General features: G+C 41.3%; 1 protein-coding gene across 1 annotated transcript in view; it reads left to right on the top strand.

Annotated features, from left to right (window-relative positions):
* The window catches only part of myo3a (myosin IIIA), an 82859-nt gene extending 70119 nt beyond the window's left edge, over positions 1-12740 (top strand). The window contains exons 29-38 of the mRNA XM_070435388.1: positions 6-117; positions 233-395; positions 552-641; positions 755-878; positions 1446-2652; positions 2771-2915; positions 5853-5944; positions 6658-6698; positions 11612-11986; positions 12323-12740. Coding sequence (XP_070291489.1) covers positions 6-117; positions 233-395; positions 552-641; positions 755-878; positions 1446-2652; positions 2771-2915; positions 5853-5944; positions 6658-6698; positions 11612-11986; positions 12323-12440 — 2467 coding nt within the window. The 3' untranslated portion in view covers positions 12441-12740. The remainder of the gene's footprint in view (positions 1-5; positions 118-232; positions 396-551; positions 642-754; positions 879-1445; positions 2653-2770; positions 2916-5852; positions 5945-6657; positions 6699-11611; positions 11987-12322) is intronic.
* The last annotated feature ends 4853 nt before the right edge of the window (positions 12741-17593 follow it).

Below are 17593 nucleotides of genomic sequence, written 5' to 3'. Positions count from 1 at the left end.
TGCAGGTACTACATACTGGCTTTCCATGCGCACAAGGAGCCGGATGCGAGCCCAGAGACTTGTGCAGCTATATTGGAAAAAACCAAACTRGAAAATTGGGTCCTGGGCAAAACGAAAGTAAGGTCACATTCATGGAGTATTTTGGAGTCTAATGTAAATGATTAGACAAATCTCATGGAGAGTATGACTGWGTCTACACCCTTCGATTGTGTTTCCATGTGGTGTCTCTCAGGTGTTTCTGAAGTACTACCATGTGGAGACCCTCAACCTGATGGTGAGGCAGACCACAGACCGCATCGTTCTGGTCCAGGCCTACGTCCGGGGCTGGCTGGGGGCCAAACGTTAYCGCAAAATACTGGAGAAGAGAGCACAGAGCGCTGTGGCCATACAATCAGGTCAGTCCGTGGTCACTTTGACCTTATGACCATAGTGGAACCAAAACTGTCCCAGTTCCTTCTAAACGTGTGCAAATACTGTTAAAGTCGTTATTATCACAAACGATAGTTCATATCTGTATGTTAATGATTTGTCTCTAATATATCGTCCACCAGCGTACAGAGGACATAAAGTACGGAGGAGATGTGCTGATGATAAATTAAGCAAAGCCAAGTTTGAGACCTTCATCACCCAGTTACAGGCTGGTGAGGAGACCATGATGCTRCTTTCTCATTGTTTTCTAAGATCGGTTTGTTCGTGTTCAGAGGATACTGAGTACGTTTAGTGTAGCTTCAACTTGTACCATCCTATTCTGCAGTTTGCCGAGGTTACCTCGCCAAGAGGAAGTACAAGGAGCTGGTGGAGGAAAAAAACAAAGCAGCAGCTAAGATTCAGGCCCATTACAGAGGACACAGGGAGAGGAAGAGTTTCAAAAAGAAAAGGTAAGGACAACCATCAATGGATCTGCACTACGCAAAAACATAGTCAAATGTAGGACAGTAGATCCAGCACTTTTTAAGCATTGTGAAGTTAATGTTTTATTTAGTATGCATTTTATATTTAAGCACTAAGGCCCAAGGTGGTGTGGTATATGGTCAATATACCACAGATATGGGCTGTTCTTATGCACAACGTAACGTGGARTGCCTGGACACATCCCCTAGCCGTGGTATATTGGCCRTATACCACAAACCACCGATGTGCCTTATTGCTATAATAAACTGGTTACCAACGTAATTAGAACATTAAAAAKTATTTTTTTGTCATACCCATGGTATATGGTCTGATATACCACTGCTTTCAACCAATCAGCATTCAGGGCTCGAACCACCCAGTTTATAATTCGTATTTCAGTATTTATTAGGATCCCCGTTAGCTGCTGACAAGGCAGGAACTACTCTTCATATAAACGTATATGTGGAGTATACCCCCTATAGTTGTTCCAGATCATAAACCGTTTACATTGAGTTTGATTCTGTTCAGAGCAAAATCAACTGCATTCTCTTTAGGGAGGCCATTGAGAAAGACAGGATAGAGAAAGAGAGGATCGAAGCTGCCAAACTGGAGGAGGAAGAGATGGCCAAATCTGCCGTGGTCCTCCAGAGTAATTACAGGGGCTACAAGGAGAGAAAGAAACTCAGGGAGCGCCACAAGACACTGTCCGGAGACGAGTTGAGACTAAGGTCACCCTCACCTGTAGAGGTGGAGCCTGCTATTATGGAGGAGGATGAAGAGGAGGAKCAGGAGTTTGCAGTGGAAAAGGAAGAGGGGAATGGGTTGACCGAAGTTGCRGAGGAGGAGGAAGAGGATGAAGACACGGCCAAGGCGGAAGAGGATGACGACGATGAGCACACAGAAGTGGGTGAAGAGCTGGTGGACGAGGAAGACACAGAAATTGACGAGCAACAGAATGCAGAGCGAGCAGAAGGGGAGGAGGTTAACCCGGAACAGGAAGCTAAGGCAGCTACAGTTCTCCARAGCAACTTCAGGGGCCACAAAGAGAGGAAGAGGCTGGTTGAAGAAGGCAAGATCCCAGCAAGGAAACAGAGAGTGATGAGCCCAACTGAAGACGAGACCRCAAAGGTAGAAGGTATGTCAAAACCAGCAGGAAGGACAAAGGTTCCAGAGACAGCAGCCGTGTCTGCAGGTGTGGAAGAGAAGGAGGAAGTAGATGAGGCCAAGGCAGCTACGGTCATCCAAAGTAACTTCCGTGGCCACAAGGAGCGCAAACGCCTGCAGGAGGAAGGAAAAATTCCCAAGAAAAATAAGGCGAAAGAGGCCAAAGAACAACCCAAACAAGAACTTGTCCAGCCACAGGAGCCAACGCTAGAATCCCAACCAGAGCCGTCCACCGCAAGCCAGTCGGAGCCAGACGAGGAAAAAGCTGCCACCGTTCTGCAGAGCAATTTCAGAGGACACCGGGATAGAAAGAAATTCAAGGAGGAGAGAGAACGGGTCAAAAGGAGCAAGGAGGAACCCATGGTTGAGGAACAGGAGGAAGGGTTGAAGGTTGAGGACAGGGTTGTGGACCTCACCGATGTAGAGCTGGTTCGCATAGAGGAGACAGAGTCTCAGGGAGGGGATAGGTATGACGAGGAGCAGGCAGCGGTGAAGATCCAGAGCCAGTTCAGGGGCTACAAGGACAGGAAGAACCTGAAGGCCACCAAGGCCACAGCCCAGAGAGATACGGAGGAACTGGAGGTCTTTTCTGAAGAGGTAATCTAGTACTAACCCACTACAACCCACTTGATACGTCTGCCAGCAGCTTTTCTTGGGGTTCTGAACCCCCAACCTTTTGATTATATGTATCAATTGTCCATTGTCTATACAACAGGTCACTAAGTATTCCCAGAACTACATGAGCCTCCAGCAGAAGCTGAACGAGATCATCCTGGCCCACCAGATAAACCCAGCCAATAACGGCATGTTTGTCAAAGGGCAGGCAGTCAATGGCTTTGCTGCCAACCATCAGCAATCAGGTAAGTGTCTGACTTGTGTGAAMACCACAAGACATTGTACAAAGCAAAGACACAACAAATGTACTGTTGAGTACAGACATGGATGAAATTCAATACATTTGAGAATAAGTCAATCTAAATATTGTAGACTGGTTTTATACAAAAACCAACTGGTGATCAAAAACTACTAATGGTGATCCCGAGTCACTCTGGCAGTGTTGAGTATAATTTCCTGTCTGAAGAAGCAATCAAATCCTTCTTTTCTGGTCTATCCATCTTTCCAGTGGGCTCCTGGCTCGTCTGCTTGGTCAAACAGCTCCAAGACTATCCCTCACAGACAGAGAGCTGAATAGAGTTCACTGACACTCATTGAAATAAGACAGAGTGCACTTGCAAATAGCCTTTACTTCCATAACCAACTCCTTCTTCGTTTGTAAGGAGAACTTATGTCCAGTGTTTCTTTGAGTGTCAGTTTGGCCCTATAGACTACACAATATGTGGTATGTGTTCTCAAACACATTTCAAGTATTTACATTTTTCGAAGCAGCTTTCTCAATGTGTGAAGTGCACAGATATTATAATTTTTTATGTCTTGTGTCATTTCCCCCTTTTTGTGAACTCATTCTCCTATTTCAGGAGCTATTTTCAGCCTACGCTCAGTCATCCCTGCCTCAGGTGCGAAACAAGATGGGGAAAAGAAGGCACAGCTTTTGTTATGTCTYCGCTTCGCACTAGCTGATGATTCTATCAGCGGACAAAGCTCTGTTTTCGCTCTCATTAAGGCTAGATTGTATCTTAAAAAAACCTGGGGATGTCAAGTGCCAAAACCGGAAAGCGGTTCTCGACGCGATGCGTCATCAGAAAATGAATTTGATTCCCACCGGTGATATGTGCAATGGCTYTGAAAGGATGGGCAAGGGAGCTGGCAGAGTGAAAGTTCAGCATCTCAGTGCTTGGTGTGTCAAATCCGTCTGGCAGCTGAAATGTTATTATCATCATGAGTTTACCAGGTGTCAGGAAGAAATATAATTATTGTGTCATCCATGATTAGTTGTATTGGTGWCATGGGTGACTTTCTCATATTGGATTGTGAGAGGCAAGCCTAGAATTTGGGGACTATGTGTGGCTGCTTGCAGTGCTGTGTCTAGGTATAAGCGGCCGCTCAACACAATTGGTAACCTGGTATCAAATCTGCATTTTCTGAATGTGAGATATACGCTATATTAGTACGATAACAACTCACCACAACAATAAAATCCAAACTGCAATCTCTTGAGATGCCTGCTATGTGCCCTTTACAAGGTGTTCTGAACAGCAACACATTGCCTGAGGAGCAGAATTCATTTCCAGAGACATTATATCCTCCAAAAATKTCTTCATCGATTTGATCCAATAATRAGCTGTCCTCATACCTCGCTACATTTCAATTAAAATCCTAATTTTTATATGCAGAAAGAAAGTTGGGGACATTTCTTAGAATGCCAATCATATTTCACTTCATGGAAAAGGTCATTAAATGCTAATCACGTTTCATAAGGCACCGCTGTGGCAATTACAACAACCATTAATATGAGGATTTCAAATGAGCTTTTCTCCTTTGAGCAATACAGAATCACTGACGACCTTTAAATAGACAGGTTCAATAATATGAAAAACTATGCCAACCCATGCATGAAATACAGCCTTTCCCTTACATACTGTATCCGTATGCACACATACAYGTGTTATTCAATACGTTACTGAGAGCTATAGGTCACCATAATATGGAACACAGTGGAGGCTGCTGAGGGGAGCACAGCTCATAATCATTTATGGAACAGAGGGTATGGAATGGTATGAAACTATGTGTTCACTCCCGATAGCCTCTCCAGTGATCATACGCCCAGTCATAAAGCCTCTTCAGTAAGTCTTTAGAAAAACAGGGTCAAACATAACGGCCTAAGTCAAGTTTCCATACAGCTCTGTTGGCCAAATATCAGCCTCAAGTAGGCTACATAGCCACCAAAGCCTAAGCCCGTGAGGTTAGTTTAACTGAATAATGTAGGCTTACGATTTCTGGGGACATTTAAGCTTGTAAAATGCCTAACATTCTCAAAACTTAAAGTTCTGCTCCAGTCTCCTTTTCAGCTCATTTGTCACCTGATTTACTTAACAAAAGATCCATCTCAATAGGTAGTCCAGKTATCTCATGACATGAAACTAGTGGGCGGGTGGATCTYTCCTCTTTTGTTCTCCATTGTTCCTCTATTGTTCATCAATAGTGAGGTTGGCGATGACATCACAAATKACCATCAAACTAACTCCTTGAATGCCCTTCTCCTTGAAGTTTGCAGTTGTGTAAAACATTTTTTTTACCCTTTAATGTGTGTACTTTACCATATTTATACTTAGGATAACGCAGTAAAAACTTTTCAACAGTAAAAGTTACAACATCTTTAAGTCTTTGGTAGAATAGAATCTCCTGAAGCCACCGTTATTAAAACGCCCTCCCATTTCAAAATTATTTCCAGGTAATATTCTCTTCAGGTATTGCTACAATTGTAGCAATGTTTGTCCTCTTGGAAGCTATGTTTAAAGGCAGTGATTAAAATATTAGAGAAACCGTGCAGAATAGTGTGAAGTGGAGTAGAGTTAACCAGCAGGGGAGTCATACTGTGTTCTCGCTGCCCTCAGGGTGTCAATCGCCTCCTCATGCTAGTCTTTCTCAAGCATAACATGAAAAAACTGTTTTCACTCAGTTCCTGTGTAAAGAAAACACAAGGACACAAAATGTCTCTGTTTATTGCATAGCACTCTTTTAAAATTATGAACCAGGGATTTGTCAAGTCACAATTGATAAATACTGTAGATAAAAATGAAAAACCTGGATAACAATACACCTWTGTCTACTTTCTCTAGCTACTTAATAATCAAAGCATTATTGCTGATCTGGGTCTTTTTGTTGTTGTGATGTTTCAGTCGATCTGAAAGTGTGTCGGACGCCTCGCAGAACCCAGCAGCCAAAGACGCTCAACACCCCTGAGGACTCTACGTACTACAACCTCATCCATGTGAGTCTGACTCCATCCATACAGTAGTGAGCCMTTCTCTGTCACCTTCACAGCACTGTAATTATTGCATTTTTATCTATTGGCATTCGCACTACATTATTGAGGTGGCCATTTTTCTMCAAGAGTGATTAAGACACAAGATCAAACGGGATGTAACGATCTATGTTAAGTTGTTAGAAGTTTTCCAACGTTAAAGTTTTCCATTAATGTAGTTTTGCCAATGTCTGTCCATGACAACTTCAAGTTCTCYGATGGAAAGCAGGAAAGCATATTACAAAACCGTACAAGTCTCTCAACTGGTATAGATTCAACTTGAATCCTATTGGGTGTGCTATTAAGCCTTGATGCACTCCAGCATGTGTTATATTGTTGAAATATTTCTGTCTAATAATTTCAGTATGCACTAGAAAGGCACAAAGTAGGTGCTGGAGAGTCCCTGCAGGTTTGTTCCAACCTCGTCCCTTCAGCTTCAGCTGATCTCAAGCTAGCTGATCTTAATTGTTAGTCAACCAACAGATCGATTGATTACGGGACTAATCACCTGCCAACATTCGACTTATAGGTTGTTACATAGTTATAGGTTGTTACATAGTCTTGAAGGCTATATAGGAGGCTATACGCCTTATAAGTAGGCTATAAAGCTAAACATATTCGCAGATTTGAATCCTAGTTTATTTCCATGTAACACTACTTCCTGTGTCTTTCCCATTCAGAGGTCTGTCCAGGATGACAAACGCAGGCCACGGAAACAAGGGTAAGTCAACGGCCCATCATTCACCCTGTTTTAACGAGCCACTTGTAGCTACTGGCAGGCCTTTAAGAGGTTAGGTCTGAAACTTGGCACTCTGCTTGTGAGTAATGAATATGGGGACAGTGCCAACTGTAAGGCCAGGTTGTGGGTCCAAACTTAACGGCCTGTAGCCTTACACATTTACAATGGACTTAATTGGCCTTATCCTTCATCCTCCTTATACAATGGTTTTACTTAATGAAATCTAACTATATGACAAGTGCCATGTGGACAAAGTCCAATATAATGCACTCATAGTAACATCAGTATTTTTACTGTGTGTTTGTTGAGTATTTTATGAAAGATGCAGTGATCAATTATTTAGGATCTACAATAAACCTAATATGTTGCAAAACATGATAGACAGACCATTTGAGCCTCCTTTGCTTCGTTTTTTGTTTGATGTGAATCTGTGTGTGTCCCAGTGTGTCTGTGTGTGTCCCAGTGTGTCTGTGTGTGTGGGCCACGAGGTGAGTGTAGCTCCCAGAAAGGTGATGATAGAGGTTCCCCTAGGCTGGCAGACAGACAGATAGGTCTGGATGAACAAGGAAGGGGTATGGTACTTTATCAAAATAATCTGGACACACACACACACACGCACACGCACGCACACACACACACGCACACACACACACACACAGCAGACACACACACACATACACTGGGATGTGAGAGGACGAGACTGTACACATCAAGGGTAATAATTTGTTAGCAGATAAATAAAGCCAGCTATGGCACAGGAGCAGTTACATGCATCATTAAGAATGAGAAGTCAGGAGGAAAGATAGCATCTCAACTGTCGCTGACAGCTGAGAGGGGGGGGGGGGGGGGGCTGGGGGAGAGGGAGTGAAATAGGAGGGGAGAGAGTGATAGAGAGAGGTGGATTGTGTCAGTGAGGAAAAGCAGTGGTGAAACAGCACAGTGAAAAAATTAAGGAAGACAGATAGATACAGTGCCTTCAGAAAGTATTCATACCCCTTGACTTATTCCACATTTTGTTGTGTTACAGCCTGAACTCAAAATGGAATAAATAAAAATGTTTCTCATCCATCTACACACAATACCCCATAATGACAAAGTGAAAATATGTTTTTAATGTGTTTAGCTAATGTGTTGAAAATGTAATACAGAAATATCTGATTTACATAAGTATTCACACCCTGAGTCAATACTTTGTAGAAGCCCATTTGGCGTTGATTACAGCTGTGTCTTTCTGGGTAAGTCTCTAAGAACTTTCCACACCTGGATTGTGCAACATTTACCCATTATTATTTTCAAAATTCATCCAAGCTTCATCAAATTGGTTGTTGATCATTGTTAGTCAACCATTTTCAGGTCTTGCCATAGATTTTCAAGTACAGTGCATTCGGAAATTTGACTTTTCCCAAATTCCCCCTTGACTTTTCCCACATTTTGTTACATTACAGCCTTATTCTAAAATGTATTAAATAAATAAAAATCCTCGTCAATCTACACACAATATTCCATAATGACAAAGCAAAAACAGTTTTTTAGAAATGTTTGCAAATGTATAATAAAGAATTATTTAAAAAACGTATTTACATAAGTGTTCAGACCCTTTGCTATGAGACTCAGGTGCATCGTGTTTCATTGATCATCCTTTCGATATTTCTACAACTTGATTGGAGTCCACCTGTGGTAAATTCAATTGATTGAACATGATTTGGAAAGTCACACATCTGTCTATAATAAGGTCCCACAGTTGACAGTGCAGGTCAGAGAAAAAAAACAAGCCATGAGGTCGAAAGAATTGTCCATAGAGCTCCGAGACAAGATTGTGTCGAGGCACAGATGTGGGAAAGGGTGCCAAAAACATTCTGTAGCATTGAAGGTCCCCAAGAACACAGTGGTCTCCACCATTATTAAATGGAAGAAGTTTGGAACCACCAACACTCTTCCTAGAGCTGGCCGCCAGGCCAAACTGAGCAATCGGGGGAGAATGGCCTTGGTCAGGGAGGTGACCAAGAACCCGATGGTCACTCTGAAAGAGCTCCAGAGTTCCTCTGTGGAGATGGGAGAACCTTCCAGAAGGACAACCATCTCTGCAACACTCCACCAATCAGACCTTTATGGGAGAGTGGCCAGACGGAAGCCACTCCTCAGTAAAAGGCACATGACAGCCCACTTGGAGTTTGCCAAAAGTCACCTAAAGGACTCTGACCATGAGAAACAAGATTCTCTGGTCTGATGAAACCAAGATTTAATCCATTTTAGAATAAGGCTGTAATATAACAAAATGTGGGAAAAGTTGAGGGGTCTGAATACTTTCCGAATGAGTCCAAACTGTAACATGGCCGCACGGCCACTCAGGAACGTTCACTGTCTTCTTGGTAAGCAACTCTAGTGTAGATTTGACCTTGTGTTTTAGATTATTGTCCTGCTGAAAAGGTTTCTTGGTAAGCAACTCTAGTGTAGATTTGACCTTGTGTTTTAGATTATTGTCCTGCTGAAAGGTTTCTTGGTAAGCAACTCTAGTGTAGATTTGGCCTTGTGTTTTAGATTATTGTCCTGCTGAAAGGTTTCTTGGTAAGCAACTCTAGTGTAGATTTGACCTTGTGTTTTAGATTATTGTCCTGCTGAAAGGTNGTGTTTTAGATTATTGTCCTGCTGAAAGGTTTCTTGGTAAGCAACTCTAGTGTAGATTTGACCTTGTGTTTTAGATTATTGTCCTGCTGAAAGGTGAATTCATCATTCTATCTGTTGGAAAGCAGACTGAACCAGGTTTTGCCTGTTCAGTATTACTTTATGGAATATTTTTATTCTGTACAGTCTTCCTTCTTTTCACTCTGTCAATTAGATTCGTATTGTGGAGTAACTGCAATGTTGTTGATCCATCCTCAGTTTTCTCCTATCACAGCCATTCAACTCAGTAACTGTTTTAAAGTAACCAGTAACCAGCGGTTTCCTTCCTCTGTGGGGTACAGAGATGAGGTAGTCATTCAAAAATCATGTTAAACACTATTAATGCACACAAAGTCCATGCAACTTATTATGTGATTTGTTAAGCAATTTTTTTCTCCTGAACTTATTTAGGCTTGCCATAACAAAGGGATTGAATACTTATGGACTCAAGACGTTTCAGCTTTTTTTTTAGTTGGTAAGAAAATTGAAAAACATAATTCCATTTTGACATTATGTGGTATAGTGTGCAGGCCAGTGACAAAAGAAGATTACAATTGAATCCACTTTTAATTCAGGCTGTAACACAACAAAATTTGGAAAAAATCAAGGGGTGTGAATACTAGAAAAGCAGAGAAGAAATAAGAGAGGTTCACAGAGATGGGGAAGGAACCAATGAACAGAAGAATGTCTGAGAGAGAGATCGAGAGAAAGAGACACCAAGCCTGGTGTAGAACGATTGGGCTGGTAATGATGGAGGGATATGGAAAGAGTGAGAGAGATAAGCCCTATACCACTGCAAAGTAAACCCCATTCAGGTTCAATAAACCCCATTTGGCTCCTGAGACGCAGGTCCTATTCAATTAATACTGGTAATCAGGTCTCCAGAGAATGACACAAATGATTCCCCTTGCGCTGTGAGAATAAGCATTCGGATTCAACAATAAAACTTGTTTACTGTGTTAATGGAAATGCAAACCCAACTAAAACTCAACTTTCAGTGCTGGAGGAACACCTTTTTASTTTCAACCCGGAAACCCGTTCTGCGGTTTTGATTGAATAGCACCAGTTGTGTGGCCGGTCTAACTGAACGATATAATAGTGGCAGAATCCTGTTAGTTAGAGAGTCCGTAGGCATTGAGGCTTGCTCGTCTGCCTGCCTCTGCCTGTGACATAGATTACTGTTTCTATTACATAAGTCAACCAATAAGCCGGAAAGACGAGGGGGGATATGAAAACCCACAGAGGGGAAATTTCCATTTGAGTCTGTCAATAGAAGAGGAGGGGAGGCAGTGATTAATCAGGAACTAGGAAGGCCCTTCCGCCTCGGCTGTAGAACTAAAGGTCCTGGGTTCACATTATGCACAGCTCCAGCWAGCTCATCACAAGGCTGGTGGTGTAATGAGGAAGTGGAGTAATGGAGTTCCTATTGATGCTCATCCTGCTATGAAATAATAGACTCTGTTAAGGCTACTGTAGCCAACGGGTGAATAGCGTGGCTCGCTGGAGAAACTTCCTCAATACCAATCAATGGCCGAGCAAATGTATTGTTCATATTTCCTCGCCATGATACAATACAGCAATACAACAGCTTCTAACCCCAAGCCATGAGACTGCTGAACAATTCATAAAAATCGCCACCGGACCATTTACTACTCTTGTACACTGCTGCTACTCACTGTTTGTTTGTTTTTGTTACCTATGCATAGTCGCTTCATCCCCACCTACATGTGCAGATTACCTCAACTAGCCTGTACACTGACTCGGTACCGGTGCCCCCTGTATATCAGTCAATCAATCAAATGTATTTATAAAGCCCTTCTTACATCAGCTGATGTCACAAAGTGCTGTACAGAAACCCAGCCTAAATCCCCAAACAGCAAGCAATGCAGGTGTAGAAGCATGTTATTGTTATTGTTTTTCTTATTGTGTTACTTTTTAATATTACTTTTTATTTTAGCCTACTTGGTAAATAATTTCTTCTTCTTAAACTGCACTGTTGGTTAAGGGCTTGTAAGTAAGCATTTCACAGTAAAGTCTATACTTGCTGTATTTGGTGCATGTGGCAAATAAAGTTTGATTTGATTTGAATTGATCGGTTTGCCATATTCGGAAAGCCAAATTATCATTCCAAACTGAAGTTTGGAAAAAATGTATGGCATATGAAATGTCGACTTTGACCTATTGTCATATAGTAAGTGACTGACCATAACTGCCTGCTCCTGTCTGTGCTCCAGTCCTGGGAAGCTGCTGGATGTAGATGACCAGTACTACCAGGGCCTCCCCACCAGTAAGTCCACCGGCGCCATAGCCGGAGACCGACGCACCTCTCTCACCAGACGAGCATCTCTCGAGAGGAGGCAGTCTATCGAACAGAGGCGCTCTATAGAGAGGAGACAGTCTTCTGCGAGGAGACAGTCTTCTGACAGGAGGCAGTCTACAGCTGCAGAAAGAAGTCCACAGACAAGAAGAGAGTCTGCAGCCGCTGACAGGAGGCAGTCTACCGACCAAAGACAGACTGCAGGTGCAGACAGAAGTCCACAGACCAAAAGACAAACTCCAGACAGGAGACAATCTAGAGAGAGGGCAGTCTCCGAGCCAGCAGATAAAAGGTGTGTAATCCATTCACTACTGCATATACTCACATATCTATTGTGAATACGTGTGAATACACAGACACAAGACACTGATACATACTGTATGTCCATAGCATGAAAGTATGTAATGAAGCAGAGAGACTGTAGAGAGAAAACAAACAAATCCTAAATATTCCACCATGAGCCTTGATCGTTTCTCAATCTATTAATTACCATCTATCATTCCATCTTCATCCCTCTACTCATCTCTCACTGTACTGCATCTCTCTTTCCCTCTTYCACTGTTTGGTCCTCTGTTCATTTCCTGCCTGGCCCTGTCTCACTTTATCTCCTGTGCTGCTGTGTTGACAGGCACTCCGTTCCCAGACTGCCCTCTGCAGAGGGCCAGGACGACAACCCTTATGACTACAGAAAACTCCTGCGAAAGACCTCCCAGAGAAGAAGGCTCATCAAACAGTACAGAGACTGAGCAGTGCCCTTCTCAATGGCATACTCCATTTAAAGCAATTTGGCATAACACCTCCCTGTATGTGACACTGCCAGAAGCATGCCATAACATCTGTCATAATGCGACATGATAGTTCATTAATGTTGACTTTTGTTAACATCTGACAAAAACCCTATTTGAATGTCTAATGAGTTTGGTTCTACGATAGTGTTGTCTCAGCTGTTATAAACTAACATTGGTTTTCATAAAATGTCATGACAGCTGGTATGTTTTGCTTATGGCATTGTTATGAAGGTGTTGCGTCAAGCCACTTCCCTGACGCAGATGGCGTCACGAACAGGTTAACTTTGTCAGTCTGTAAATACTTTTGTCAGCCGACTCAGCCTCTTCTAAGAAGCAGATTTGTTGTATCTACTTTAAACAATGCTGGTAAGCTTCCTTCGCTTCTTAGTGTGAGCTGATAATGTGTTCTTTATCCTTCAAAATGTATATGAAAGGAATTGAATGTCAAAAGAGATAGAAAATAGAAATGGAGTGGTATATGGTGCAAGCCATGAAGGCTCTAGCTCTAGGATCTTTTTCAGTGTATTGTGATCGATTTAAAATAGGGTTATTACTATTTATGTTAATTAAAATAAAGTTGGAACCAAAATGTGGTCCTATGTAATTTATGGTGATGCGCAGTGGGTGATCAAACAAGGGTTCGTGGTCATCATTGGCTGTAGACAGTTTACTTTCCTGAAATTCACTGCATTGGCACTACCACGGTCTTTAGTGTATGGTTTGTGATGTACAGTATGTGGATATGAATGCTTCTTTGCTGCTTGAATTGTCAATATTATCAACTCAAACATCATTTTATTACTGTTGTGAAGTGTAAATATACAAAAGCAATACAGGTACATGCAAAAGGTCAACGCTAATTTGAATACATAAATTGACTACTAGACCATAGTGTATGTCGTAACATCAGACCAAATGTAATGTCATATTGGTTTTTAACTCAATAACGGCACGATTTAAGGTTGCAGTGATCTGTCTTTCAATTGCAATGTGTGTTATTACAGTTGATTACCAACCACGGTTAGTACTTTATCTTGTTTAACTTTAATTAAGTGGCTGTCTCTATATTTGGGTCTTTTAAAATACATCATTTATAATTTATCAAATAGTGTGTGCATATGTCATTGCTCTCCTTGGTGTGACATACAGAAACCTCTGAAGAGCAGATAGGCTGCTGTACTTCCTGATAAACTATCAGTCACTTTCTGCATTTCCTGTCCATATTTTTTTTGTCTTTAAGAATAWCTGTCCGTCCGTCTGCCAAGCCCCATCCTTCGGCTTACCTTGCATGTGGCTCTAACCRTTTATTAATTAAGAGAGCTTGGGGATGTTGACAGCTTGCCCTGACATGGACCTTTTGGGGGAAAGTAGTGAAAAGTAGTGCACCTTACCTGAGATCTGGTGTTTGGAGGGGGTTTGAATGTAAACCCAATGTAAGTGTTCTGATACACAGAACGGGTTTTAAAACAGACTAGAAGTACTCTGAAACACCCAAAGTGGTTCTTTAATCTGAATATTGGTGTCTTTAAGAGGGTGTTGTGAAAACAGTTTGGGGGGTTTTAGTGCAGCATTAAAAAAAATGCAATCAAAATAGTTAAGAAATGCAAATGATTTATAGCCTAAATATTGATTGATGAGGACCTGTGGAGAATATTTTTTGTGGAATCTACCTTTTTTCAATGCTTTATTTAGACTGGAAACAGGAGGAGACRGAGAAGGAGTTCTGGGGCAGTAAGATGGTACGTTTCATTTGAATTTTATTCAAATTTTACAAACTCAGCCACAAAAAGATTCTAGGGTGAATTTTTTTTAATATTTTTTTTTACAAACATACAGTATACTTACTAAAAATGATTGCAAGTTATTTCAATGATTTSTTCATTTAATTTTACCTAACCATTTAAGAATCCAACTTAACATGTGGCTTAAAATGTAAGATATTTTATGAGGATAACCAAAGCCTGAGAAATTTGAGACATTGAACTAATTGGTTTTAATCCTATCGTGCCACRTGGCTCTGTTTTTAGAGGATTCAAAAATGTTTMGACTTTATTCTTATTTTACACAATGGTGTATGAATGTTTGAAGAAAGAAAAGTATATTTACAGTATMGTTTAGTATTAAGCAGCTTGATGCACCATAAGGTGTAATAGATCAGGATGAACGGACATCAAAACAGTCATTTTTGATGTTCAWTGATGAGAAAACCCAGTCCCACATTTCTAAGAGGAAAGAAACCACAGTGTGATGCATGTTGCAAAACCTGTAGTTACTGTTGCCAAAATGGGTTAAACAGGCAAATGAACAGACACATAAATGAATGTTAAACAATAAAATACTCTGCTCTAGACAGGATTTGAAATACCATAATAGTGTTTAGAAGCTATAGAGGGAGGAAACGGCACCAAAAGAGAAGTTATCTAATTCTGCACTAAACAGAATTTGAAACACCAAAATAGTTTTTTCAACCTTTTTTGGTAGGGCTCTCAGTCCTTGGCAAGGTGTTGTGCAACACTTTATTAAGTGGTGTTACAACACACCATGCAGTGGTGATTTTAGCRTGTAAATCTTGGTGGGGAAAACTCAACAAAAGAAATTGGGGATGCATGACAGGGAAGCCACTACAGAACACAACATGATACCAAACAATACATTAATTGSACTATAACGGTGACAAACTGTGCCCACAAATTGTTAGGGCCTATTGTACATAAAGCTGTCCCAACAGCAGAGTTTTCTTTTCAGCACCATGGAGTGAATCCTTACCACCGCTACACCTGGCTATCAGAGAAGACTTGTCTGGCACCGAAACAGTTCATTCAGCCTCATTTACTGCCTTTAAAATAAAAATAGCTGATATGGCTGACTTGCTTAAACAAATGTGGTTTCTACTGGCAATTGAGATGTACATACTATGGCATAAGGGAGCGATGAGCGGAAAAGAGGCAATCCGTAATTTCGATTAAGACATTAATGAGCAAGCTAAGACGGACGTAGACAATATAACTATTTGTTCAGCACTTTTGAAATGTACAGTGACAAAATTCAGAACATGGGCCGTTCTTACAGTATTCTCCCTGTACACCAAGTCATAACCGTAGGATAAATAAAGGGGGGCATATAAGCAGACAATGAAAGCTCTTACAATATTCGATGATTACATTTCTCTAAAACAGGCTATAGGCTACATGTGCACCACCAAGTCAGAACAGTAGGCTAAATTATGAGGGGGGAAGGGACCCAATTATTAGGATGAGACACATGGGCTATTAACAGCTTACTACATAACATACACTTAGTATTACTTTCTTAGCTACAGTATACATATCTCCCTGGCAGATTACATAATTTATGCAGCAGCATACAAGACATTTTTGGACTCATCTTGTTGTGCTGTGCTCACTTGAACAGGAAGGTGGCGCGGTGGTCCTTCTTGTGGGCAAATTTTGTCGTCAATTTTTTTAATCAAAGTTTTGCATTCTCTGGATTTATTTACATTTACATTTAAGTCATTTAGCAGACGCTCTTATCCAGAGCGACTTACAAGTTTATAGTGCTTTTAAGGCAACTGAGAACTGTGAAAAATACAAGGTCGAATCATGACGTCAGTGGTCTTCAGGTCGGAGCTCTAGATAGTGGCATGTGTTCCCGACTTGGAATTCTGAGTTGGATGACCGTTCAAAAAGTATTTTCCCAGTTTGAGCTTGTTTTTTCGAAGTTTCCAGTTGTCTTGAACTCACTGAAATCTGAGATTTCCCAGTTAAGAGTTTCCAGTTGTTTTGAACGCAGCAGAAGTCATGCTGAATTGACAGCATGGCCAATGTATTCAACCTTTTCTGGCCCATGATGTTACATGTGAATGTTTATCCTTTTAAGTTTGTAAAAGAGTCCCTTAAACCCAGACTTGAACTACACACCGTCTCCACCGAATAGCAGGCTAGTGATTGTATTGCAACGCTTGCAGTTAGCCACTGATTCCTTCCAAGCCACTCATTGTTGAATTTGCGATTTTCAACTTGTTGTGTAATGTTTATGTCCAATGGCCGATGAGCACGRTACGTTTTATCTATAATTTCTCATCATATGACAAGGACCGAAAAGGATTTGCCAGTAGATTGTCGACTTGATTCATGATGATGACTGCTAGCTAAGATTTTGAAAATATGATGTTGACATGATCAGTCCAATCAAAGCTTCGGTACATATAACGTGAACCGATGTAATTTTATCTGTGGCCAATGACCTTGAGCCTTCTTKRATGGGAACTTCTACTGTAAATCTATGGCAGCACCTACGGGGCCTGAACTTTCTAGCTCTCCCTGTAGATTCTGCAGAGACGTAGTGTCCCCATGAGTGACAGAACACTGAACTAATCATGGCGCAGCTAGAGAGCATTACCAACCCCTATGTTCTGTATGTTCCGCTGGCTGCCCCACCACCACAGAAAGCACTGAGCTAGGCTGAAACACCTGCATTTTGGAGCTGCCTTACTCAAGAAARCAAAAAAAGAGACCATGTTTGTATGCGGCTTTATTAGTTAAATTCTTCTTCTTCTTTTTTTACATTGTTTGCAAAATGATATGTTATGCGTATTAATGCCAAAATAACATGCAAAACAGGCAATATTTTTGTTTTTAGCTAAACAGGTGGGGCTCAAAACAGGTGGGGCTCCTGAATGGGGTCGCCACTGACACCATGTATTGCTTCAAAACTTCTCAGGATGATGTGTTTCAATACTCCAGAAAGGTTAAGGTTTTATCTCCTTCGTGTTGGTGGCAGCTCAGTTGCCACTCGCKTTGGTGTTACAAAGCACTTAATTTTAACAGTGTAGATTGTATTGCCTAATTTAGATTGAGAATGGCTTTCAACATTACTGTTGTGTTCAGGTATGCCTACATTCACTGTGAATTGTTTTGACTTTACACACTCTACTTCCCATGCTCAGGTTGAATAWTGTGGGAATAATTTGAACGCTGTTTAATAATAAATAGTCCAAATATATTACCACTTATGTAACTGCAAACCACGAAGCTGCAGTGTTATTCGTCTTTCCTATGTATTTCCCTTATGTTGACTTAGCAATTTTTTGGGGGAGTGAATCCGTAACCTTT

This window comes from Salvelinus sp. IW2-2015, linkage group LG27 (genome assembly GCF_002910315.2).
Source record: "Salvelinus sp. IW2-2015 linkage group LG27, ASM291031v2, whole genome shotgun sequence".
Taxonomy (NCBI): Eukaryota; Metazoa; Chordata; class Actinopteri; order Salmoniformes; family Salmonidae; genus Salvelinus; species Salvelinus sp. IW2-2015.
Note: the sequence above shows the minus strand (reverse complement) of the source record. Positions and strands in the feature narration are given on the sequence as shown.